This window comes from Somniosus microcephalus, chromosome 12, assembly GCF_052327205.1.
Source record: "Somniosus microcephalus isolate GS21.2 chromosome 12, FLI_Smic_1.0, whole genome shotgun sequence".
Lineage (NCBI taxonomy): Eukaryota > Metazoa > Chordata > Chondrichthyes > Squaliformes > Somniosidae > Somniosus > Somniosus microcephalus.
The window spans coordinates 52,209,487-52,232,824 of NC_140998.1; the positions used below are offsets into that span (position 1 = coordinate 52,209,487).

At 41.4% G+C, this 23,338-nt stretch overlaps 1 protein-coding gene across 3 annotated transcripts in view; it reads right to left on the reverse strand.

The window, feature by feature from the left end:
* Positions 1 to 23,338, reverse strand: part of mnat1 (MNAT1 component of CDK activating kinase) — a 182,278-nt gene that overhangs the window by 59,529 nt on the left and 99,411 nt on the right. For all 3 annotated transcript variants that reach the window (XM_086002850.1, XM_086002848.1, XM_086002849.1), the window contains one exon: positions 20,258 to 20,379. In XM_086002850.1, the coding sequence (XP_085858976.1) occupies positions 20,258 to 20,379 (122 nt within the window). The remainder of the gene's footprint in view (positions 1 to 20,257; positions 20,380 to 23,338) is intronic.

Below are 23,338 nucleotides of genomic sequence, written 5' to 3' on the forward strand. Positions count from 1 at the left end.
GAGTGGGCCATAACAGTTCTCATCAGAGCAATTTTCCAAAAGGAACCCAATGTTAATTATATATGTTTTGAAAAATTGCACCTCAAAATTTGTTACGGTTGGTTAAAAATTGTAAATAAGCTCCTTTGATGGCCATTGCCAAGCATCGCAGTTAGTCATCTAAACCAGAACGTTGCAGGTTCCATGTCTCTGTTGGGGGGGGACACCTGGGAGCAACTAACCTGCTCCTAATCATTATCCAATGACCCATTCTAAGAAATGCAGGTTATATGGGGACATCAGATGACATAATTAGGCTTGCAGGTGATGCCCTCCATGGTAGAAGAGCATCCCAACATTCACTGGCTAAACTCATGTGAAGAATGGCCACTTGGGTGAGGTATTGGAGGGCTGTCCATACCCATGGGAGCATGTGCCAATAGGAGAGATGGGAAGAAAATGATTTAGAGTGTTAAAGAAAGCTGATGAGGTATTTTTAATTTATTATGGAGATAAACCGGTTAATTCTAGCAGCACAAAAAGAAAAAAACCTACATTAACCAAAATACTAGTACCTAAAACTGAAAAAGTGTGTGTACTGGGTAGATTTTAGGAATTAGCACTCTGTTCTTTGAATCCAATCCCAGGTTCTCTTTACCAGCAGTAAAGGTCCAAGAGAAAATTTGTTCAATAGAGCCTCAAGCCAATTTCTAGCAGATGCAAGTACAGAGCAGGAATCAGTCCACAAGCTGGCACTAAGTTCATCTCAAAAGGATGGCTAATATGAAAAATGGAAATGTTACTCTGGTGCAGCAGAGAGGTTTTTCTGATGCTGAAGCTGAGACATAATGTTGGGATGTTTTATTCTGTAACTGGGTTATGTTGTACCTAACTTGGGAGTGCTCAATAGCAACAATGGGCACAAAAAGGGCCTTTCGATAACCCTCTTTTAATTAGAAAAAACACAACACAACAGAACATACTTTCAAAACTAAAAGTATGAAGTAGAAAGGAAGATCAACCAAAATGCAGTTCGTCACTCCGAACCTATACATGTTCATCCAAGAGAATCAATAAATGTTCTGGGTAACGGTGAAATCTGTAGCTCATTCGATTTCCTTGGCATGCTTTTCCTCATTCTTTTAATGTAGTTTTACCCAAAATGAATACTCCACCATCAAATAGGGAGAAAATAAACTCATTGAACACATCCTTTTAAGAGTTTGCTACAAAATTGGGTTTCATCTTGGTCATGAGGCTTTCACCACCTCTACTGTGTATAAGGATCTCATTCTCAATCATGTTTGAGTGGAGAAGAGTACAAAGGCAGGGTTTAAACAAGGAATTTTAATCAAGCACAACGGACTAAGTCCTAATTCCCCAAGTGAGAAAGGAAGCCAAGTGTCAAGTGTGCAGAAAACTATGTTTAGGTTAAAAAACACATGAGGAAAATCAAATCAAAGATAGATAATCTTATGTTCTTACTCATTCATTCAACTTCCACATACAAGTGAATTATGTAAAACGCTAAAGAGATGTAGAGGTAGGAAATTTTAAAACGCAATACAGAAGCAATCCTGGACCATCACAGCAGCAAAATGAGCATCACTTTAAAGGCGTGAGATTATTTTATATGGCTGCCTTGTAAATAATGTTGAGAGAAACCCTTGACCTACAAATCCAAGAAGCAGTCAAAAGCATGAGTAGAATGAATTTTAACAATATTTACAAGATACATTTTACTGGTTAATGTCTCTTTAATGCTGGGCTTGCTGGTACAGGTATTGCTATCAAATGAAAGAAACTTAGCTGGATTGGTGAACATCTTTTGTAACTATAACTAAAGCTCTGTTTTAAAAAAAAAAGCTCTTCCTTTACAAGGAAGAAGCATGCAATGGCAAGTTAAACTTCAGCATTGCTATCTCTCCAAGATAAATGAAGCTCCTTGAAAGTTTGGCAAAAAATATGAATGTGGTCACAAGACTGGCCTATCTGATTGCCTATTTGTGGACCTACCACCAAAGCACAGAGCTCAGTAATCCTGCAAAATAAGATTAAGAGACAAGCCATCTTCAAAGCATGAACTTTGGTGATTAGTGTAAGGGAGACTGATAACATTCCAAGGGATCTAGATAAAAAAATAAGATGGGTTCAAGAACAGCAGATGCATTTTAATATGGATAAGCAAGTGTAAAGTAGCACGTTGGTACAACAAACATGAAGTGTGCACAGTTAATGAATACTACTTTAAAAATCCACTGATGAACATGGAGGAGGAAAAGACTGCGTAATTAGTGATCATTCACTGAAAGCATCCAGTAAATGTGAAGTTTTTAACAAAACTAATCAAGTACTGCAATGAATCCAGAGGTCATTCTATCATTAAAAAAAAACTTGCATTTAAATTGTGCCTTATGTCCTGGGGGCATCCCAAAACACTTCACAGCCAATGAAGCATTTTGAAGTGTAGTCATTGTTGTTAAGTCGGCAAATGTAGCAGCCAATCTGCACATCCCACAAACAGCAATGAGATAACTGACCAGTCAATCTGTTTAGGCATTGTTGCTTGATGGGTAAATGCTGGCAAAACAACAGCAGAATTCCCCTGCTCTTCTCGGAATACTGCCGTGGGATCTTTTACATCCACCTGAACTGGCAGATGGGGCTTCAGTTTAATGTCTCATCCAACAATACAGCATTCCCTCTGTATTACACTTAAGTGTCAATCAGATTATGCGCTCAAATCCTGGAGTGGGGCTTGAACCAACAACCTTCCAACTTAAATGTGAGTGCTACCACGGAGTCAAGTCAACACTTACATGTAAAAATGGCTTGTTTTAGCTCTGTGTAGCTTCTAGAATATTGGGTGCAGTACCTGAACATCCCACCCTCATAAAGGACATTGATACACTGGAGAGAACACAGAACAGCAACAGGGACAAGCCACAACTCTGGGTTCTAAATATGAAAAGTTAAATGATTTAGAGGGACATGTATCACTACAACAGTTCACCTCTTCTCTAATGCCCTTCTCCTTAGTGACGATCAATGATAAGTGCTTATTAAATACCTTCGTCATTTTTTGATGATCACCTACAAATTGACATTTCTGTCCTGTCAGGGGTCCCACCTCACTTTTAACAATTCCCTTTTTATTGATAGACTTCTAAAATATCTGACTGATCCGTTTGATTTTTTTGACAATTTTTTACTCATACTGCCTTGGCTTTCCTTATCCTGCTCTTGATCTCTACTTATTCTCATTCTTTCATTGGTTCCTAACCTCTTTATCCATGGTATCCTGAAACTGCAAGTAATTTCCTTCTTGTTCATGGCTAAGTATGGTTAAAGAAAGGAGAGAAACTGGCAGAATATATATGTATGTAATATGTATGTCGGATTGCCTTAATAATTGAACACTGAAAGGTGTAAAACCAATACGTGTGAGTCCTGTTTCTGTAACAGATTTAATTTCATTGAAATTGTAACACACAATGCTATGTAGTACATGTAGCCCACTGGGCCAAACGTCCTCTAAGGTTCCTCCCTGCCCTAGCCCTGAACTCTCATCTTTCTCCAGTTTCTCTCCGATCTTCCCTCATGACCTCTCTGCGCTCATCTTGTCCATGAGACCCACTTCCTGCTCCCTCGACCCTATTCTCACCAAACTGCTGACCACCCATCTTCCTTTTCTGGCTCCCATGTTAGCGGATATTGTTAATGATTCTCTCTCCTCAGGTACTGTCCCCCTCTCCCTCAAATCTGCCATCATCACCCCTCTCAAAAAAACAACCCTTGATCCCTCCGTCCTTGCAAACTACCGCCCCAATCTCCAACCTCCCTTTCCTCTCAAGTCCTTGAACGTGTTGTCGCCTCCCAAATCCATGTCCATCTTTCCCGCAATTCCATGTTTGAATCCCTCCAATCAGGTTTCCGCCCTTGCCACAGTACCAAAACGGCTCTCATCAAAGTCACAAATGACATCCTTTGTGACTGTGACAAAGGTAAACTATCCCTCCTTGTCCTTCTTGACTTGACTGCAGCCTTTGACACGGTGGACCACTCCATCCTTCTCCAACACCTCTCCACCGCCGTCCAGCTGGGTGGGACTGCACTCACCTGGTTACATTCTTATCTATCTAATCGTAACTAAAGAATCACCTACAACGGCTTCTCTTCCTGCTCCAGCATCGTTACCTCTGGTGTCCCCCAAGGATCTATCCTTGCTCCTATTTCTCATCTACATGCTGCCCCTTGGCGACATCATCTGAAAACACTGTCAGTTTCCACATGTACGCTGACGACACCCAGCTCTACCTCACTATCTCTTCTCTCGACCCCTCCATGGTGAATAAATTATCAGACTGCTTGTCTGCCATACAGTTCTGGATGAGCAAAAATGTTCTTCAATTAAATATTGGGAAGACCGAAGCCATTGTTTTCGGTCCCCACCACAAACTCCATTCCCTAGCCACTGACTCCATCCCTCTCCCTAACATCTGACTGAGGCTGAACCACACTGTATGCAACCTTGGTGTCATATTTGACCATGAAATGAGCTTCCGACCACATATCCGCAGCAGAACAAACACCGCCTATTTCCACCTCCGTAACATGGCCCATCTCTGCCCTTGCCTCAGCTCATCCGCTGCTGAAACCCTCACCCATGCCTATGTTACCTCTAGACTTGACTATTTCAACGCACTCCTGGCTGACCTCCCACATTCCACCCTACATAAACTTGAGGTCATCCAAAACTCGGCTGCCCGTGTCCTAACTCGCACCAAGTCCCGTTCGCCCCTCACCCTTGTGCTCGCTGACCTACATTGGCTCCCGGTTAAGCAATGCCTCGTTTTCAAAATTCTCATCCTTGTTTTCAAATCCCTCCATGGCCTCACCCCTCCCTATTTCTGTAATTTCCTTCAACCCCAGAAACCCCCCCCCCCCCGAGATATCTGCGCTCCTCTAATTCTGCCCTCTTGAGCATCCCTGATTATAATCGCTCAACTATTGGTGGTCGTGCCTTCTGTTGCCTAGGCCCTAAGCTCTGGAATTCCTGCCAAAACCTGTCCGCCTCGCTACCCCTCTTTCCTCCTTTAAGACACTCCTTAAAACCTACCTCTTTGACCAAGCTTTTGGTCACCTGCCCTAATTTATCCTTATGTGGCTCGGTGTCAAATTTTTTAGTCTTAAAATACTCCTGTGCAGTGCCTTGGGACGTTTTGCTACGTTAAAGGTGCTATATAAATACAAGTTGTTGTTGTAATAATATAAACTCCTTGTTTATGGGTTTCACTTTTGAAAAATAAAACTTGCATCAACAGTAAAGATCCTGCGAAAGTTGCCGTTGAAATAATACTTTACTTATGGATAAGCTGGAATATATTTAGCAAATAGTTCAAATTTATTTCTAACATTTTTCATTTAATCTGAACTTGGGTTTCTGCTACCAAGAGAGTGGACAGTCTGCCTGCTCTCAACTCTCCACTGATGCCCCCTATGACCAATTTCTTGGATAAGGGAAGTTCTGTCAGGAAGGCCCAGTCTGTTTCCCAGTCTTCTGTTTGGTACAATCCAGATTGAGCAATGGATGAAAAACAGACCTAACATCCTTTCACTTATTGTACCTGGTGCTCAATTTACAATGCTCAGCACTACTACACTACTCCTTCTCCTTAAATATTTAAGTGAGAAAGATTCTTCATTGAGAAATGTTATTTTCTGTATGCTGTGTGAATTGCATACTTAACTATGTTTAACATGGTTACAACACAAACATTTCATTAAGGAAATTGTTGAGCCAGGCAATGTTCTCAAACCAACAACTTGCAGACCTGCATCATGTTAAATGAAAAAAAAATTATCACATGGAGCAAAGATGACTTCAATATTAAGTCTATTTGAATGAATAGGTATCAAAATAGGTAACTGACGTTTCTATAAATCTAGATTTTTATTTGTTGAAAAAAGGTCTAAGTTTAAGAATAGGCGCTTTCAGCACACATGGGATTGCATATTTACACAGAAAAAGAACTTAATTGAAGTAGATTTGTCTCAAAAGAAACTCCAATTAAAAGTATTCAGTAATTTAAGGGGAAGTTGGTAGCATATGGGTTAAAATGTGACGCTCTGCCTCTGGGGTCTTTTTTTAATTGAAGGCTCTATATTCAACAACTATGGAGTGCCTGCATGAAATGGGTCCCACTGGCTTCTTAGGGTTGTCAACTCTGGGTTGGACATATTCATGGAGGTTTCATCACCTCCAATTGTCCTGTCCGGCAAACAGCCTTTTTCCCATCTTCAATATTCTTATAACCAATAAAGAAGTGTTCAAAGAAAATGAAAAAAAGCACTTTTTTTTAAATGCCTGTATGATTTTTCTCCCAGGTTGCTCAGAGATTAATCTTTAATTCCTGAAGACTCCAGGACATTCCTGGAGAGTCGACAACCCTAGATTTCAGTGTGGTGAGAGTCCACAGCAGAAAAGTGGCCATAATTCAGCACAAGTTGGCATCCAATTGAAAGTCACATTAGACTATAAGGATGGACACTGTCTGAAATGAAAAGTCATGTTGACACTTTTGCGAGGTTGAGGCAGAGGCTTATTTTAAGTGTTGGAATAAGGTGTGATGGATGCTGATATAAGAAATAGGAAGCATCAAAAACATTCATTTTTCAGCAGTGACATCTCACCTTAAACACACAATGCGTACTGACCAAAGTAAAAACATTTTTTAAAAAGCTGAGGGGGGAGGGGATGAAGTGAGAGTATGAGAGTAAGCTTGCAGGGAACATAAAAACTGACTGTAAAAGCTTTTATTGATATGTGAAGAGAAAAAGATTGGTGAAGTCAGAATCAGGGGAATTTATAATGGGGAACAAAGAATTGGCAGACCAATTAAATACATACTTTGGTTCTGTCTTCACAAAGGAGAACACAAATAACCTCCGAGATGTCGGGGAGCATAGGGTCTAATGAGAGGGAGGAACTGAATGAAATCAATATTTGTAGGGAAATGGTGTTAAGGAAATTGACGGGATTGAAGGCCGATAAATCCCAAGGGCCTGATAATCTACATCCTAGGGTACTTAATGAAGTGGCCCTAGAAATAGTAGCTGCATTGCTGGTCATCTTCCAAAATTCTATAGACTCTGGAACAGTTCCCATGGATTGGAGGGTAGCTAATGTTACCCCACTGTTCAAAAAAGGTGGTAGAGAGAAAACGGGGAATTATAGACCGGTAAGCCTGACATCGGTAGTGGGGAAAATGCTAGAGTCCATTATAAAAGATGTAATAGCAGAGCACTTGGAAAACAGTGACAGGATCAAACAAAGTCAACATGGATTTACAAAAGGTAAATCGTGCTTGACTAATCTACTGGAATTTTTTTTGAGGATGTAACTGGTAGAATAGATGAGGGCGAACCAGTGGATGTGATGTATTTGGACTTTCAGAAGGCTTTCGATAAGGTCCCGCATAAGAGATTAGCGTGTAAAGTTAAGGCACATAGGATTGGGGGCAAGGTACTGACTTGGATAGAGAACTGGTTGGCAGACAGGAAGCAAAGAGTTGGAATAAACAGGTCTTTTTCCAAGTGGCAGGCAGTGACTAGTGGGGTACCGCAGGGATCGGTCCTAGGACCCCAGCTATTCACAATATATATTAATGATCTAGACGAGGGAACTAGATGTAATATCTCCAAGTTTGCAGACGACACAAAGCTGGGTGGGCGTGTGTGCTGTGAGGAGGATGCCGAGAAACTCCAGTATGATTTGGACAGGTTGGGTGATTGGGCAGATGCATGGCAAATGCAGTATAATGTGGATAAATGCGAGGTTATCCACTTCGGTGGCAAAAACAGGAAGGCAGATTATTATCTGAACGGCAATAGATTGGGAGAAGGGGAAGTGCAACGACACCTGGGTGTCCTTGTGCACCAGTCGCTGAAGTTAAGTATGCAGGTGCAGCAGGCGGTTAAGAAGGCAAATGGTATGTTGGCCTTCATAGCGAGAGGATTCGAGTACAGGAGCAAGGATGTCTTGCTGCAGTTGTACAGGGCCTTGGTGAGACTACACCTTGAGTATTGTGTGCAGTTTTGGTCGCCTTATCTGAGGAAGGATGTTCTTGCCATGGAGGGAGTGCAGCGAAGATTCACCAGGCTGATACCTGAGATGGCAGGAATGACGTATAAGGAGAGATTGGGTCAATTGGGCTTATACTCGCTGGAGTTTAGAAGAATGAGAGGGGATCTCATTGAAACTTATAAAATTCTAACAGGACTAGATGCAGGAAGGATGTTCCTGAAGGCGGGGGAGTCCAGAACCAGGGGCCACAGTCTAAAGATAAGGGGCAAGCCATTTAGGGCTGAGATGAGGAGGAATTTCTTCACCCAGAGAGTGGTGAACCTGTGGAATTCTCTACCACAGAAGGCAGTTGAGGCCAATTCATTAAATATATTCAAGAAGAAGTTGGATATATTTAAGACTAAAGGGATGTGGGGAGAAGGCAGGGACAGGGTACTGAGTTTGGATGATCAGCCATGATCTCATTGAATGGCGGAGCAGGCTCGAGGGGCCGAATGGCCTACTCCTGCTCCTATCTTCTATGTTTCTATGTTTACACTGGTAAAGCATAATTAGTTATTTTGTGGAACTTGGTCAGAAGTTAAACAAAGCAATAATTTAATTATTTTTTATTAAAATATTGAAGATCTACACAAAGATAACATTAGTAATTCAGTGTTATATAGTCACGGTAAAATTAAATGTCAGACACTAATTTCTACAAAATGTTAGCTTGAAGTATTCTTTTACTTGACCTGAAGTTCCACCTTTGTTGTACACAATAGTGGCGTTCATTAACATGCAAATCATTGCATTCTCATTAACAGAACTGGGCTTGGCATAATGTAAGGGCTTAATTGTTATGTGACAAATTATTACTAACTTACCACCAGACGCCTTGTTCGGTTTCTGGCTGATATAATGACATTGTGCTCTCATATTAGGATTAATGTTTTATATTTTCTGTCCTTGCCAGAATGTACATATTTAATAATTAAACTAAACAAAAAATTTTATTCTGACTTAATAATGGAAAAGGAAGACTAGTAAAAATAGGTTACTTTGAATAATCTTTTTAATCTATCTTGTGGCTATGGTGTGAAAATAAGTCTGATGTCTGGTTTTAAACAAATTTGGAAATTGAAGTTTATCACGGGTAAATTTGTAATCTGAATTTTAATATATCCTGAGCTCCTCAAGTGCATGTGTTCTGAGGTGTGGATTGGCAGCATTGTCACAGTAGTTGCTACTAATTAAACAAACCGAACAATATCTACAGTTATTTGTCTTGACTTCTAACAACATTAACCTGGCTGATTTAGATTACGCTATATGTTGAATGCCAATTGGCATGCATTTTAAAAACACACAATCATAGAAACTATGCATTTGAACTGTAAACAGTTGTCAAACAGCCTTTTATCATCAGAAGCAAGGCAGCGGGCTAGTATTGTTTAGTCTGTGTTGAAAATGCTCATGAGAATATGATAACTGGTATAGGCAGGAAATTGTGACCTCAGTACTAACATGGTTTATGCTACCTTAGAAGAATTTATGCAGAGAATATTTTCACTATTAGAAACGGTCCCAGTAATTTAAAGAGGGATACATATTAACTAAATTCACTATTTACGTTGACTACTTATTCATCATTCCATTTTGCATGATTTTCTTCTGTCTTTAAGCATTGATAATGCATGCATTTAAACAACCTTAATGATCAAAATCAACATATAGCAATAACTTTTTTCTGATGTATATCCTATCTAACCTCAGGACCACTTAATCTACCTCCACAACATTACCATTCTCTTATTCTGACCTCAGTCCCTTTGCAGCTAAAACCTTTATCGTTACCTCCAGATTCGACTTCTCCAATGCTCTTTTTGCTGGCTTCCCATCCTGCAACCTCTCTAAACTCCAGTATGTCCAAAATGTTGTCATGCATATCCTGTCCTGCACTAATTTCCACTCATCCATCACCCCCGTCCTGCTGACTTACAGAGGCTCTTGGTATCACAGTTAAAATGGTTCTCATCTGTAATGACTGACTCGCCACCTGACTCCCCAAAGCCTTTTCGCCACCTGCAAGGCACAAGTCAGGAGTGTGATGGAATACTCTCCACTTGCCTGGATGAGTGCAGCTTCAACAACACTCAAGAAGCTCGACACCATCCAGGACAAAGCAGCCCACTTGAGAACGAGATTATGATGAAAAGGAAAATTATAGATAAGTTAGTTAGGCTGAAGGAAGACGAAGCGTTGGGCCCGATGGGATACGTGCAAGGATCCTGAGGAAGACGATGAAGTGAATGGTAGGGGAACAAAGCGGATGGTAACATAGTGGTTATGTTACTGGGCCAGTAATCCAGAGGCCTGGACTAATGATCTGGAGACAGGAGTTCAAATCCCACCACAGCAGCTGAGGAATTTAAATTCAGTTAATTAAATAAATCTGGAATTATAAAAAAAAACTAGTATCAGTAATAGTGACCATGAAACTATCAGATTGTCGTAAAAACCCATCTGGTTCACTAATGTCTTTTAGGGAAGGAAATCTGCTGCCTATATATGACTCCAGACAACATTGGAACCGGTTCTGGGGGAGGTGGGACCAATACAAACTGGACGGTTTGCACCTGGGCAGGACTGGGACCGATGTCCTAGGGGGAGTGTTTGCTAGTGCTCTGGGGAAGGGTTTAAACTAAAATGGCAGGGGGTTGGGAACGTGAGCAGGGACACAGAGGAAAGGGAAACAAGGATAGAAGCAAAAGAAAGGAAGGAGAAAAACAAAGGTGGCAGTCAGAGAAATCAAGGGTTTAAATCAAACATGGCCACAGTAAATAATAATTCTAAAAGGTGTAAGAGTGTTAAAAAAACAAGCCTGAAGGCCAAGGCCTAGAAATTGGGTTGGGGCGCCAAAGTGGTGCAAAAGTCGCCCGAGCGCATGATTTAGCGCAGCGATCGGAGTAATACCGATCGCCAGAAATTCAGTTTCAGTGCCGCTCGAGGGACATGGGGCGAGGCTCGAGGCGCTCCGCGTCCCTCTTAGGGCGCTGAAACTGATTATCGCAGCGCAACGTGCCGCAGTGCCACACACTGCGGCACGGCACGCTGCGGTACTGCAGGACTTCCTCCCACTGTTAAGAGGGAGGTGCCTGCAACAGCGCGATCCCCGCTCGCGAGTGCCGGCAAATGAGCCCGGCACCAGGGAAACAACCGGCAATGCCGCGGCGGGGGGGGGGGTTAGGAGGCCGGGGACGGAGGTGCTGGCAGGCGGCTGCCGAAAAAGCGGCCGCCCCGCATCTCCACCTTAACTTGCGTCGCTGCCGGCACAGTAAGGCCCCGTGAACCAGGCGCGGGTAGCGAACGGCGCAACTGCGGCGTTCGCTACCAAATATCGCGAACAGGGCACGAATGGGGCGCTGCGCACACCGATGGCATCATCGGTGGCGGCGCAGCGCAAATGCCTAACACCACCATTAGCACCCCTACTGAATATCGCAGGAGACGCAGCCAGTGGCGTTACAGCCACTGACTGCCTCTTTAGGCGCTGACAGGTGGCACTACTCACCCAATTTCTCCCCCCTTGTGTCTTAATGCGAGGAGCATTCGTAATAAGGTGGATGAATTAGCTGCGCAAATAGAGGTAAACGGATATGATATGATTGGGATTACGGAAACATGGCTCCAGGGTGGCCAAGGCTGGGAACTCAACAGCCAGGGGTATTCAATATTCAGGAAAGATAGGCAAAAAGGAAGGAGGTGGGGTAGCATTGCTGGTTAAAGAGGGGATTAACACAATTGAAAGGAAGGATATTAGCTCTGATGTGGAATCTGTATGGTTAGAACTGAGAAATACCAAGGGGCACAAAATGTTAGTGGGAGTGGTATACAGACCTCCAAACAGTAATGCGGAGGTTGGGGATGGCATTAAACGGGAAATTAGAGATGCGTGCAATAAGGGCACAGCAGTTATCATGGGTGACTTTAATCTACATATAGATTGGGCTAACCAAATTAGTAACAATACTGTGGAGGAGGAATTCCTGGAGTGTATACGAGATGTTTTCCTGGACCAATATGTCGAGGAACCAACTAGAGATCAGGCCATCTTAGACTGGGTATTATGTAATGAGAAAGGATTAATTAACAATCTTGTTGTGCGAGGCCCCTTGGGTCAGAGCGATCATAATATGATAGAATTCTTCATTAAGATGGAGAGTGAAGTAGTTGATTCAGAGACTAGGGTCCTGAATTTAAATAAAAGGAAACTACGATGGTATGAGGTGCGAGTTGGGTAGGATTGATTGGGGAATGTTACTCAAAGGGTTGACGGTGGATAGGCAATGGCAAACATTCAAAGATCGCATAGATGAACTACAGAATTTGTTCATCCCTGTTTGGCATAAAAACAAAAAAGGTGACTCAACCGTGGCTAACAAGGGAAATTAGGGATAGCATAAGATCCAAGGAGAAGACATATAAATTGGCCAGAAAAAGAAGTAAACCTGAGGATTGGGAGCAGTTTAGGATTCAGCAAAGGAGGACAAAGGGATTAATTAAGAGGGGGAAAATAGAGTATGAGAGTAAGCTTGCAGGGAACATAAAAACTGACTGTAAAAGCTTTTATAGATATGTGAAGAGAATAAGATTGGTGAAGTCAAGGGTAGGTCCCTTGCAGTCAGAATCAGGGGAATTTATAATGGGGAACAAAGAAATGGCAGACCAATTAAATACATACTTTGGTTCTGTCTTCACAAAGGAGGACACAAATAACCTCCCAGAGATGTCAGGGAACATGGAGTCTAACGAGAGGGAGGAACTGAAAGAAATCAGTATTTGTACGGAAATGGTTTTTGGGAAATTGACGGGATTGAAGGCCGATAAATGCCCAGGGCCTGATAATCTACATCCTAGGGTACTTAAGGAAGTGGCCCTAGAAATAGTAGACGCATTGCTGGTCATCTTCCAAAATTTGATAGACGCTGGGACAGTTCCCATGGATTGGAGGGTAGCTAATGTTACCCCACTATTCAAAAAAGGAGGTAGAGAGAAAACGGGGAATTATAGACCGGTAAGCCTGACATCGGTAGTCAGGAAAATGCTAGAGTCCATTATAAAAGATGTAATAGCAGAGCACTTGGAAAACAGTGACAAAGTCAACATGGATTTACAAAAGGTCAATCATGCTTGGCTAATCTACTGGAATGTTTTGAGGATGTAACTGGTAGAATAGATGGGAGAACCAGTGGGAGTGGTGTATTTGGACTTTCAGAAGGCTTTCGATAAGGTCCCACATAAGAGATTAGCGTGCAAAGTTAAAGCACATGGGATTGGGGGCAAGGTACTGACTTGGATAGAGAACTGGTTGGCAGACAGGAAGCAAAGAGTTGGAATAAACGGCTCTTTTTCCGAGTGGCAGGCAGTGACTAGTGGGGTACCGCAGGGATCGGTCCTAGGACCTCAGCTATTCACAATATATATAAATGATCTAGACGAGGGAACTAGATGTAATATCTCCAAGTTTGCAGATGACACAAAGCTGGGAGGGCGTGTGTGCTGTGAGGAGGATGCCGAGAAACTCCAATATGATTTGGACAGGTTGGGTGATTATACTGCATTTGCCATGCATCTGCCCAATGTGGATAAATGCGAGGTTATCCACTTTGGTGGCAAAAACAGGAAGGCAGATTATTATCTGAACGGCAATAGATTGGGAGAAGGGGAAGTGCAATGAGACATGGGTGTCCTCGTGTACCAGTCGCTGAAGGTAAGCATGCAGGTGCAGCAGGCGGTCAAGAAGGCAAATGGTATGTTGGCCTTTGTAGCGAGAGGGTTTGAGTACAAGAACAAGGATGTCTTGCTGCAGTTGTACAGGGCCTTGGTGAGACCACACCTTGAGTATTGTGTGCAGTTTTGGTCGCCTTATCTGAGGAAGGATGTTCTTGCCATGGAGGGAGTGCAGCGAAGATTCACCAGACTGATACCTGGGATGGCAGGAATGACGTATGAGGAGAGATTGGGTCGACTGGGCTTATACTCGCTGGAGTTTAGAAGAATGAGAGGGGATCTCACAGGACTGGACAGACTGGATGCAGGAAGGATGTTCCCGATGGCCGGGAAGTCCAGAACCAGAGGTCACAGTCTGAGGATAAGGGGTAAGCCATTTAGGACAGAGATGAGGAGGCATTTCTTCACCCAGAGAGTGGTGAACCTGTGGAATTATCTACCACAGAAGGCAGTGGAGGCCAATTCATTAAATATATTCAAGAAGGAGTTGGATATATTTCTTAAGGCTAAAGGGATCAAGGGATATGGGGAGAAGGCAGGGACAGGGTACTGAATTTGGATGATCAGCCATGATCTCATTGAATGGAAGGGCCGAATGGCCTACTCCTGCTCCTATCTTCTATGTTTCGATGTTTCATAGCGATGTGGTCAACTGCCCTCTGAAATGGCCTAGCAAGTCACTCAGTTGTGCCAAAGAAATACTGCAGCAGTTCAAGGCAGCGACTCACCACCACCTTCTCAAGGGCAAGTAGGGATGGGCAATAAATGCTAAAGCAAAATTGCGGAGACTCCAGGAAATATATTTCAGGGCTCTATTGAATGTAGGTGTGTGCCGGAGAACTGGAGAGTGGCCAATGTGATACCCATTTCAAAAAGGGAGACAGTGCTCATCCAGGTTATTAGAGATCAATTAGTTTAACATTGGTGGTACAGAATATTTTAGAGATTATAATTAAGGATGAAATTAGCACGTATCTAGATGAAGGGAAAATAGATAAATATAGCCAGCATGGATTTCAAAACGGACGATCATGCTTGACCAACCTCAGAATTCTTTGAGGAAGTAACAGACATGGTAGATGGGGGAAATGTAGTGGAAGTAGTGCGCACGGAGTTTAGGAAAGCCTTTGACCAAGTACCTACCACATGGGAGATTCCTAGAGAAGGTTAAGGGTTATGGAATTAGGGGGAGGAAAGCAAACTTGATTAAAAATCGGTTATAAGGGAGAAACAATGGAGGAGTTAAGGGCAGTATTTCAGAGAGGTTGGAAACATGTAATCATATTTCCATTGTTCAGTCTGGGGGTCACTTCTGTTCATTGTGTATCAATGATTTGGCCTGGAGGGAGTGCTGTTGAGATTTGCAGATGATACCAAAATAGGAGGTATAGTTAATACTTTAGAAGAGCAAAGAAATTCACAAAGGGATATTGATAACATGGGGGAAATAGACTAAATAGGGATTCAATATCAGTAAGTGTGAATGATACATTTTGGTGAAAAAACAGCAGTAATTATACTCTGAATGGAAGTAGGCTTGATGCTGCGCAGAACAATTGGGACAGGTTCAAAAGACATTAAAAGGTAGCACCTCACGTTGATAAGGCCATTAAAAAAGTGAATGGAATTTTTGTGTTTTATTACAAGTGTATAGATTATAAAAGCCAAGGGGTGATAATGAACCTATATAAAACCTCAATAAAAACCTGGAGTACGCGGCAGTATTGGGTTCCACACTTCAGAAAGAATACAACGCAGAATCACTAGGATGCTGCCTGCTTTGAGGAAATACAAATACGAAGACAGACTTATTAATTGGGGCTCGTTTCATTCGAACAATGCAGATTATGGGGTGATATAACAGAAGTGTTTAAAATTATGAAAGGATGGCAAGGGTACATAGAAATATACTGTTGTTCAAAATCAGGCCCCACCTAACACAGTGAAACTTATCAATGAACAATGCCACATAATAGACTTGTTAGCAAAATTGAAACCCACGGGATTGAAGAAGCAGTGGCAGTATGGATACAAAATACCACACATTAGGAAGGATAGCAAGGCCTTTATGAGGGTGCAGAGATTTACCAGAATTATGCCAGAGATAAGGAGTGTCAATTATGTGGGAAGACTAGATGGTTGTTCTTAGACCAGAGAAGGTTAAGGGGAGATTTAATAGGAATGTGAAGATTATGAGGGGTTTTGATAAGAGTAAACGATATCCGTATCAAGTAAGATTTTACGCATCATCCTGGCCCAGCTCTTATCTTGGCTTTTTGATAACTCGGGATTAAAACAGAAAGAAACATAAAACCCTTGCTTTGGTCTAGGAAGGCTGGCCAGTGACAAAACAATGCATTTGCAGCTGGAGAGTTCTGCTTCCTCCCACCACCCACCCCCTCCACTTGTTGGTAAAGTAGTAGATCTCCAGGAATATCATATTTCAACAAAAACTTGTATTGATATAGCACTCGTGTACATAATATATTTCAGAGTGCTTTATAATGAGGAAAGGGATACAATGGACACCAAGTAAGATGAAAGGGAATATAAATAGAGGGGTTTGGATAGATCAGAAAGCACTGTTTAAGAGAAGGGCTTTGAGGAGGTTTTTGAAAGCAGGGAGGAAAGTGGCAGGGTGGAGGTAACCAGATAGACAATTCCAGAGGGCAGGAATGTAGTGGCTGAAAAAGCAACCAATGGATGTTCGAGCAAAAGGAGCAAGGGCGAAGACAAAATTGGTATTGGATGAACAGAGAAGATAAGCAGGTCTGGAAATTAGAAGACCACCCCTTTGGGGTCAAGACCATGGAGTGATTTGAAAATGAGGATAAGAATTTTTAAATCAACACATTCGGGTCACAGGGAACAACAGGAGCGTAAAGATGATTGGGGGAATAGGAGTGTTGGACCTAATGCAAGCGAGAACACGAGCAGTGGATTTTGGATGAGTTAAACCTTGTAGGAGGTGAATGCAAGGAAGACAGATAGGAAAGCATTGGAGAAGCTAAGCCTTGAAGTGAAGCAGGCATGCTATGGTACTGCCATTTCTAAACTATCCTTATTTAATTCGGAGAGTTACAATATGCTCAATTTAAACAGGCATCCCATTATGTTTGGGTTTCAGCTAAGTACCAAGCTGTTTTATTTTCTTGCATCAATGCCTGATATGCCACTGTGCTTTTATGTCTCCTGTTTTCACTTGTTCTATTAGTTTGCTCCCCAACCAGTGGATCTGAAGTAAACGTTGGCCGAGATTGTTTGGCCAGACCTGAAAAGTACGCAAAATCTGCCTCTCAAGGATACCAGAGCCATTGCTGTCTGGAACCCGACATCAATAATGGAATGCATTAATGGTTCCCTACTATGCTGAGCTGGCTAAACATTGAAACCGCCTGGAGGATAATCTTTTTGGTTCTTTCTCATGCATGTGGTCTCAGCTTATAGTGTTGAAAAAAATAATTTTCTGCTTAATTGAACTGTACTTCATTGCCTTCTATTGTGTTCAATCCTCTTTACTACCTCAAACATAACCCCTTTGGGCCAATAAGTGAGACATAAGTCATGTAATATTTCTTCCACTAAGACTCAACTAGTGGGCCTACAAACAGCCTGAAATACATCCAGGTTTTCGGAGTAGCAATTCACATGGAGCTGGGCTTTTTGTGGTAAATATATGCACCTTTCAGGAGCTCTTTACTAGCACCTGTTTAAAAACACGATGACAAAAACACTGACCTATAAGATCAGGATTTCTCCAATTTATTTTTCACTGTCCTTGTGTTTGGATCAATATATTTTCTTCAAGTCCCTGATCATATCTGTGACATTTAACCATGTACAAATGTTTTCAAAGGTCCTTCACATTCTACCATTAAAAAAAATTCAAGATAAGCCAACTTATCATACAAACAGGATAGCAAAGATTGGTGAGAAAGGTTTTGGTCAGACAGCAATAAAACATCGTTAGCAGCAAGCATGACATTTTTCCGCAATAATCAGGTTTGGCTTTAGTAACAGGGACTTTACATATGGAAATTTGTAATGGGTAAGTTACTATGCTATAATACTGTAGTGTAGGAAAAGTAACACTTTTGAGAAAACTACTTCATTAAAATTATTTCCAGAGCTCCTAAACAAATATAACTTATCTGAGCGTACTTCACCTCAATTCCCATTCTGCAGTTTAAAAAACACAAATTCTCTCTCAGGCAAACATTGTGCACAATGTTGCATAAGATGTCATCTATGTCCCTGCAAAATACAGGAAACTCTTTATTATCCGGCACCAACGGGACCGGCATGGTGCCGGTTTATCAAAAAGTCCGGATTACAGAGAGATATAGTTAAAAGGTACGAGAGCTCCGTACACAGCAACAAATCCAGGCTTCCTTGTTGCTTAGCAACATGTGCAGGAACTCCGGCCACAGACCAAGCATCCCTGTTGCTTAGCAACAAGTGCACGAACCCCAGTTACACAGCCACAGATCCAGGAACTGCCACTAATATGAAGTAAAACTTACCTGAACCTACTCCTGAATTTTGCCGGTTAACAGAGGTTTCCGGTTATTTAGGTGCCGGTTAAAAGACAGTTTCCTGTAGTATGCAACATCTGCGCTGTCTGTCAAGTAAACAATTAAAAAACCTGCTAATCCAAAGCCTGTGAAGCAAGGACCTGATGTAAGTTGGTCTTGTACTGACATCTAAATTAGTAAATTTTGTACACACGATTCTGGCTTTGACTCAAGTGATATAGTCTATGTTCTCTAAAGCAGCATAGCCAAGGTAGCAGCATACAAATTAATTTCCAAGACTCTCGACCTGTATCTGTTTTTCAGTTAGGAGCAACTCTGTTCCTCCCTTCCCTACACCCAAAATACATGTTCTTTTCTCCTTTGCAGATTTCCCAAATATTCTCCTTTGTGCTAGCAGTGAAGTCTAGGTTATGAATAGGCATCAGCAAGGTCACTCTATGGTCAGATGACAGGAAACACAACTCAAGTACAGAAAGTCATATTAGTATCTAATTTCTCCCTCCCCAGGATGGAATCCTTGCTTCCATGTAATACTCCATCTAGCGGCAAACAGAGCTATCCAAATAAAGTAAATGCATCAGTCACAGAACTTAATTGTCATGTTTCATGGAGGGGTGGAGGAAAAAAAGACAGGCCTTAATAGTAACAGTTAATTAATTGAATTACCGCAGCATGAGCTTCATTATGCTACTGAAATCAATTTAGAGTAGATGTTAAAAACAAAGTAAACTGCATGAAAGTCACTTTTCTTTACTATCAGACTGACAGAAATATTGACTTAATTCCCTTAATATCCTGTCATATGTTAAATATTCTCATATGCTCAAGCTCAGGTGTATAGCCAAGTGTACGAACCGTATGCACATCTTTACCTCCCGAGGTGACAAACCAGTAAGCTTGGGATGACAAACCATTAAGCTTGGATGAACAGCTGATGTGTTGGTCCAAGGGATCAGACCAGGAAATTATTACAGCTCTGCTCCTTGACGATCTTCGCACAGCTGATCCCAGATGCAGCTCGTAACTTACACTAATGGAGCCAGCCTTGTGTTGCACACTACAAGTGGGAATTCCTGACCTTGCAATAGATCAGGAATTCCTGTCTGCAGCACCAAGTCTGTTCCCAGAGCAAAGCAGCAGTACTCAACAGGCGCTGCAACAGGGACCAGCTCTGAAATCAATGGGGTGCGTCGGTGGAAGAGATATGCGTCTTTGAACTGGGCTTTTAGAGGTCTTTGTGAACTGCAGAGAGTTGGGGGGGGGGGGGAAGGAAGAGTGCCTATATAAATAAGGGGTTTAAGAGAAGAAAAAAGTACTTCTGAGCGAGAGAGCATGCATTCAAACCTCCTAGAAATGCATGCATCAGTTGGGTACAAGGCAGAGGAGGCAACATTTTGCAGGAGTGTATACAACTTGAAATTTTCTGCTTACAGCTATGTTCAAGCGCATTAATTCTCTGGTTCAGTCAATATTTTCAAGTGGTCCCCTTCTACTCAAGCAGAAAAGGGATAGCTAATTTTAAATGTGAAAGGAACAAAACGTTACAAAACAAAAGATATTTTAGCCATGAAAATTGTTATTTTACAATATTTGCTGAGTATTTCCACAGGTTTTATGCCATCCTTTTATCATTTCCTTGGCAATTTGTAATTTAGTATTATCTAAAGACTCATATGGAGCCTGCATTTTGTCACTGGAGGTCAGTGGTCAGAAAACAGAACTAGAGCTTTGTAGGAAAACATGTCATAGGATTTCTATGGAAAACCTTAAAAAAGGAAATCTCTGGATTAAATAGAGTACATTTGAGAGAGTTATTTGTAAGCTAATAATGCTTTCAGCAAGAACTGGGTAGGACAGTCACTGTGGATATAAATTCATTACTTACCCTAGTTTTCCAAGGAGCTCATACTCTGGAACTTTAGGTCCATATGTCTCTATCTGCAATGGCTGGTAGACATACAGTGCCTCTTCTATCTTTGGCATTGGCTGCAAGGATATCTGCTGACCCTGTTTACAAAATATATTGCATATTAAAAGGGTTATTTCTGAAAAAGACAAAAAATCCAAACTTAGTGTATGTAATAGAGAACTAAAACCATGCAGCGCCAATATCAATGCACCTCCATTATCATCATTGAATAGTACAGCTACAGATTACTTCATGGAAATCTGGCAAACCAAAGTTCATAAAATTAATTTTAATGCAGTTACTTAAAATGTACAGAATCATAGAAATTACAGCACAGGAGCCCGCCATTTTGCCCACTGCACCTGTGCTTACTAAGGCCCGAAATTTCCGATAGGAGGCTTCCTGCGTGCGGACGTCTCCTTTCGGAAAAAAATCTACGCCCTTACCCGAGGGCTCCAGAGGTCTGGACACTTCCGCTCCTGGGCCTCGCCAGTCGAAATGTGCAGGGCCCACGTATCCCAGGGGTGCATGTGGTTTGCAAGCGTCCCTGGGATCACATGGGCCAGGCGAGCCAATGAAAGAAGGAAATCTCCCTTCATACTTTTGACAGACAGACCTGTCAAAAGTATGAATGGAGATCACCCCAAAAAGACACTAAAACATTAAATACATTTTTTTTTAAACTATCACGTTTTTAAAAAAAGTTATAATTACATTAAATTAAATATTTTAAACAAAAATAAATTTTTTGAAAAAATTAACATTTTTTTACAGGGCTAAAAATAAACTTACTTTTTAAAAAAAAGTATTTTTAAATCATAAATGAGTGAAAAAAATATTTTAAAAAAACTCTTATGCTGGTAATAGCAGGCCTTACGCCTGCTTTTACCAGGAGTAAGATTGCTAAGGATTTTCTGTGGGTAGTGGTTCTGCAGAAAGCGGAACTCTCCACCCGCAGAGGCCCTTCTCCAGGGCAGGCGTCCGATCTGTTAAGAGGATTCTTGACATATCGGAAATGCCGGTTTTCAGCGAATGCGCTTCGCATGCCTGAAACCGGCATTTCCGATGTCCCTACGGGTGTGTACACAGCGCGTACACACCCATAGGGATCGGAAAATATGGGCCTAGGTCTTCAACTGGATCTAACTACTCTAATCACATTTCTCTATTTCTTATATATATATATATATATATATACCTCCATCTCAACTACCTATCTAATTCCATTTTATGATGTTATAATCTCTGCTCAATAGTCAGCCACTTGTGGTAAAGCAATCCAGACTAGAATAGCCTGCTGTGAAAATATTCTTCTAACTTCCCCCTTTGTTCTTCGAATGACAGCCTTGAGTATGTGCCCTCTTATTACCAATTCCCCAACAAATGGAAACAATCTTTCACTATTTTAATAAGTTTGCTGAATTGCTGTAATTGGCAAATGAATTTCAATATAGATAAGTGTGAAGTGATGCATTTTGGTAGAAAGAATATGGAGGTCACATACTGCTTGAATAATGAGTTTGAATGGGGTACAGGAGCAAAGGGATCGAAGGATACAGATACACAAATCACTAAAAGTAACGACGCAGGTTAATAAGGCCAATAAAAAAGCAAACAAAGCACTGGGATTCATTTCTAGAGGGATACAATTGATAAACAGAAGTTATGTTAAACTTGTATTGCCTTGGTTAGACCATACTGTGCACAGATCTGGTCTCCATATTATAAAAAGGATATAGAGGCACTAGAGAAAGTGCAAAAAACATTCACAAGGATGATACCAGAACTGAGAGGATATACTCATCAGGAAAGGCTGAACAGGCTGGGGCTCTTTTCTTTAGAAAAGAGAAGGCTGAGGGGTGACCCGATAGAGGTCTTCAGGATAATGAAAGGGTTTGATAGGGTAGACATTAAAAAAAATGTTTCTACTTGTAGGGTAGTCCAAAACTAGGAGGTCAAAGATATAAGATAGTCACGAACAACTTTCCTGCTAAGCTAGTTGTCTGGAGGTCCTGCGCAGCCGGGGACCAGCTTTTCAAATGGGAGATTTTGCGCATTGAATGGGCTGCGCAGCCTGTTAAATTGACCGCACACCCAAAAAAAGGGGAAACATTGGTCACTAATAAATCCAATAGGAATTCAGGAGAAACTTCTTTACCCAAAGAGTGGCAAGAATGTGGAACACGTTACCACAAGTAGTAGTGAGGCAAATAGCATAGATGCATTTAAGGGGAAGCTAGATAAACACACGAGGAGAAAGAAATAGAAGGATATGCGGATAGGGTTAGAAGTAGGAGGGTGGGAAGGGGCTCATGTGGAGCATAAACACCGACATTGACCAGTTGGACCGAATGGCCTGCTTCTGTGCTGTACACTCGATATAACTATTTAACCTTTCAGAAATTCCAAACTCAAAAACTTCTGTTAAATCTACCATAACCTGCCCTGTTCTACAAAATAACTATAACCTCTCATTCGTGGTATAATTGTGATACCAGATAATGTATTCTAGAATGTGTCTAGAATTTTAAATCCATCAATTTTTTTATAAAAGTCAATGCAAGCAAAGCTAGAATATAAATTTGACTCTAAAGAGCTTTTCAATAAATAAAACTCTGGAAAAATCAATTTAGATAGGCACAAAACAAATGTTAAGTCTTTATTTTATGTCAGCTGGTTTAGTCCATTAACAAAATTGTCCTGCAATATTTTTAACATGTAGTAATTGATCTGCTGTGGTGTTAGTTACAAACTTGAAGGATATGCTGTTTTTATAATGATTGCACATGGCCTGCTATAATACAGTACTATGTTTTATTCTGCTGGCAAAGTGGAAATATGTATAATCTAGCACATCCCACATTAAGGCCACAATTCATCTACATCTTGAGATCAGTTAGAGGCTAATTCCATAGGCACATCCTGTGGTCATGTTACAAGAGTAACTGTTTCTCTGTGGATTTGCAGAGAATTGTAATGGCTAAATAGCTCAGGTTTCTCTAGTTTGGCAGGTGCTTATAGATTTCTGGCTCCTCCCAAAGGTCACAAAAACCAGTA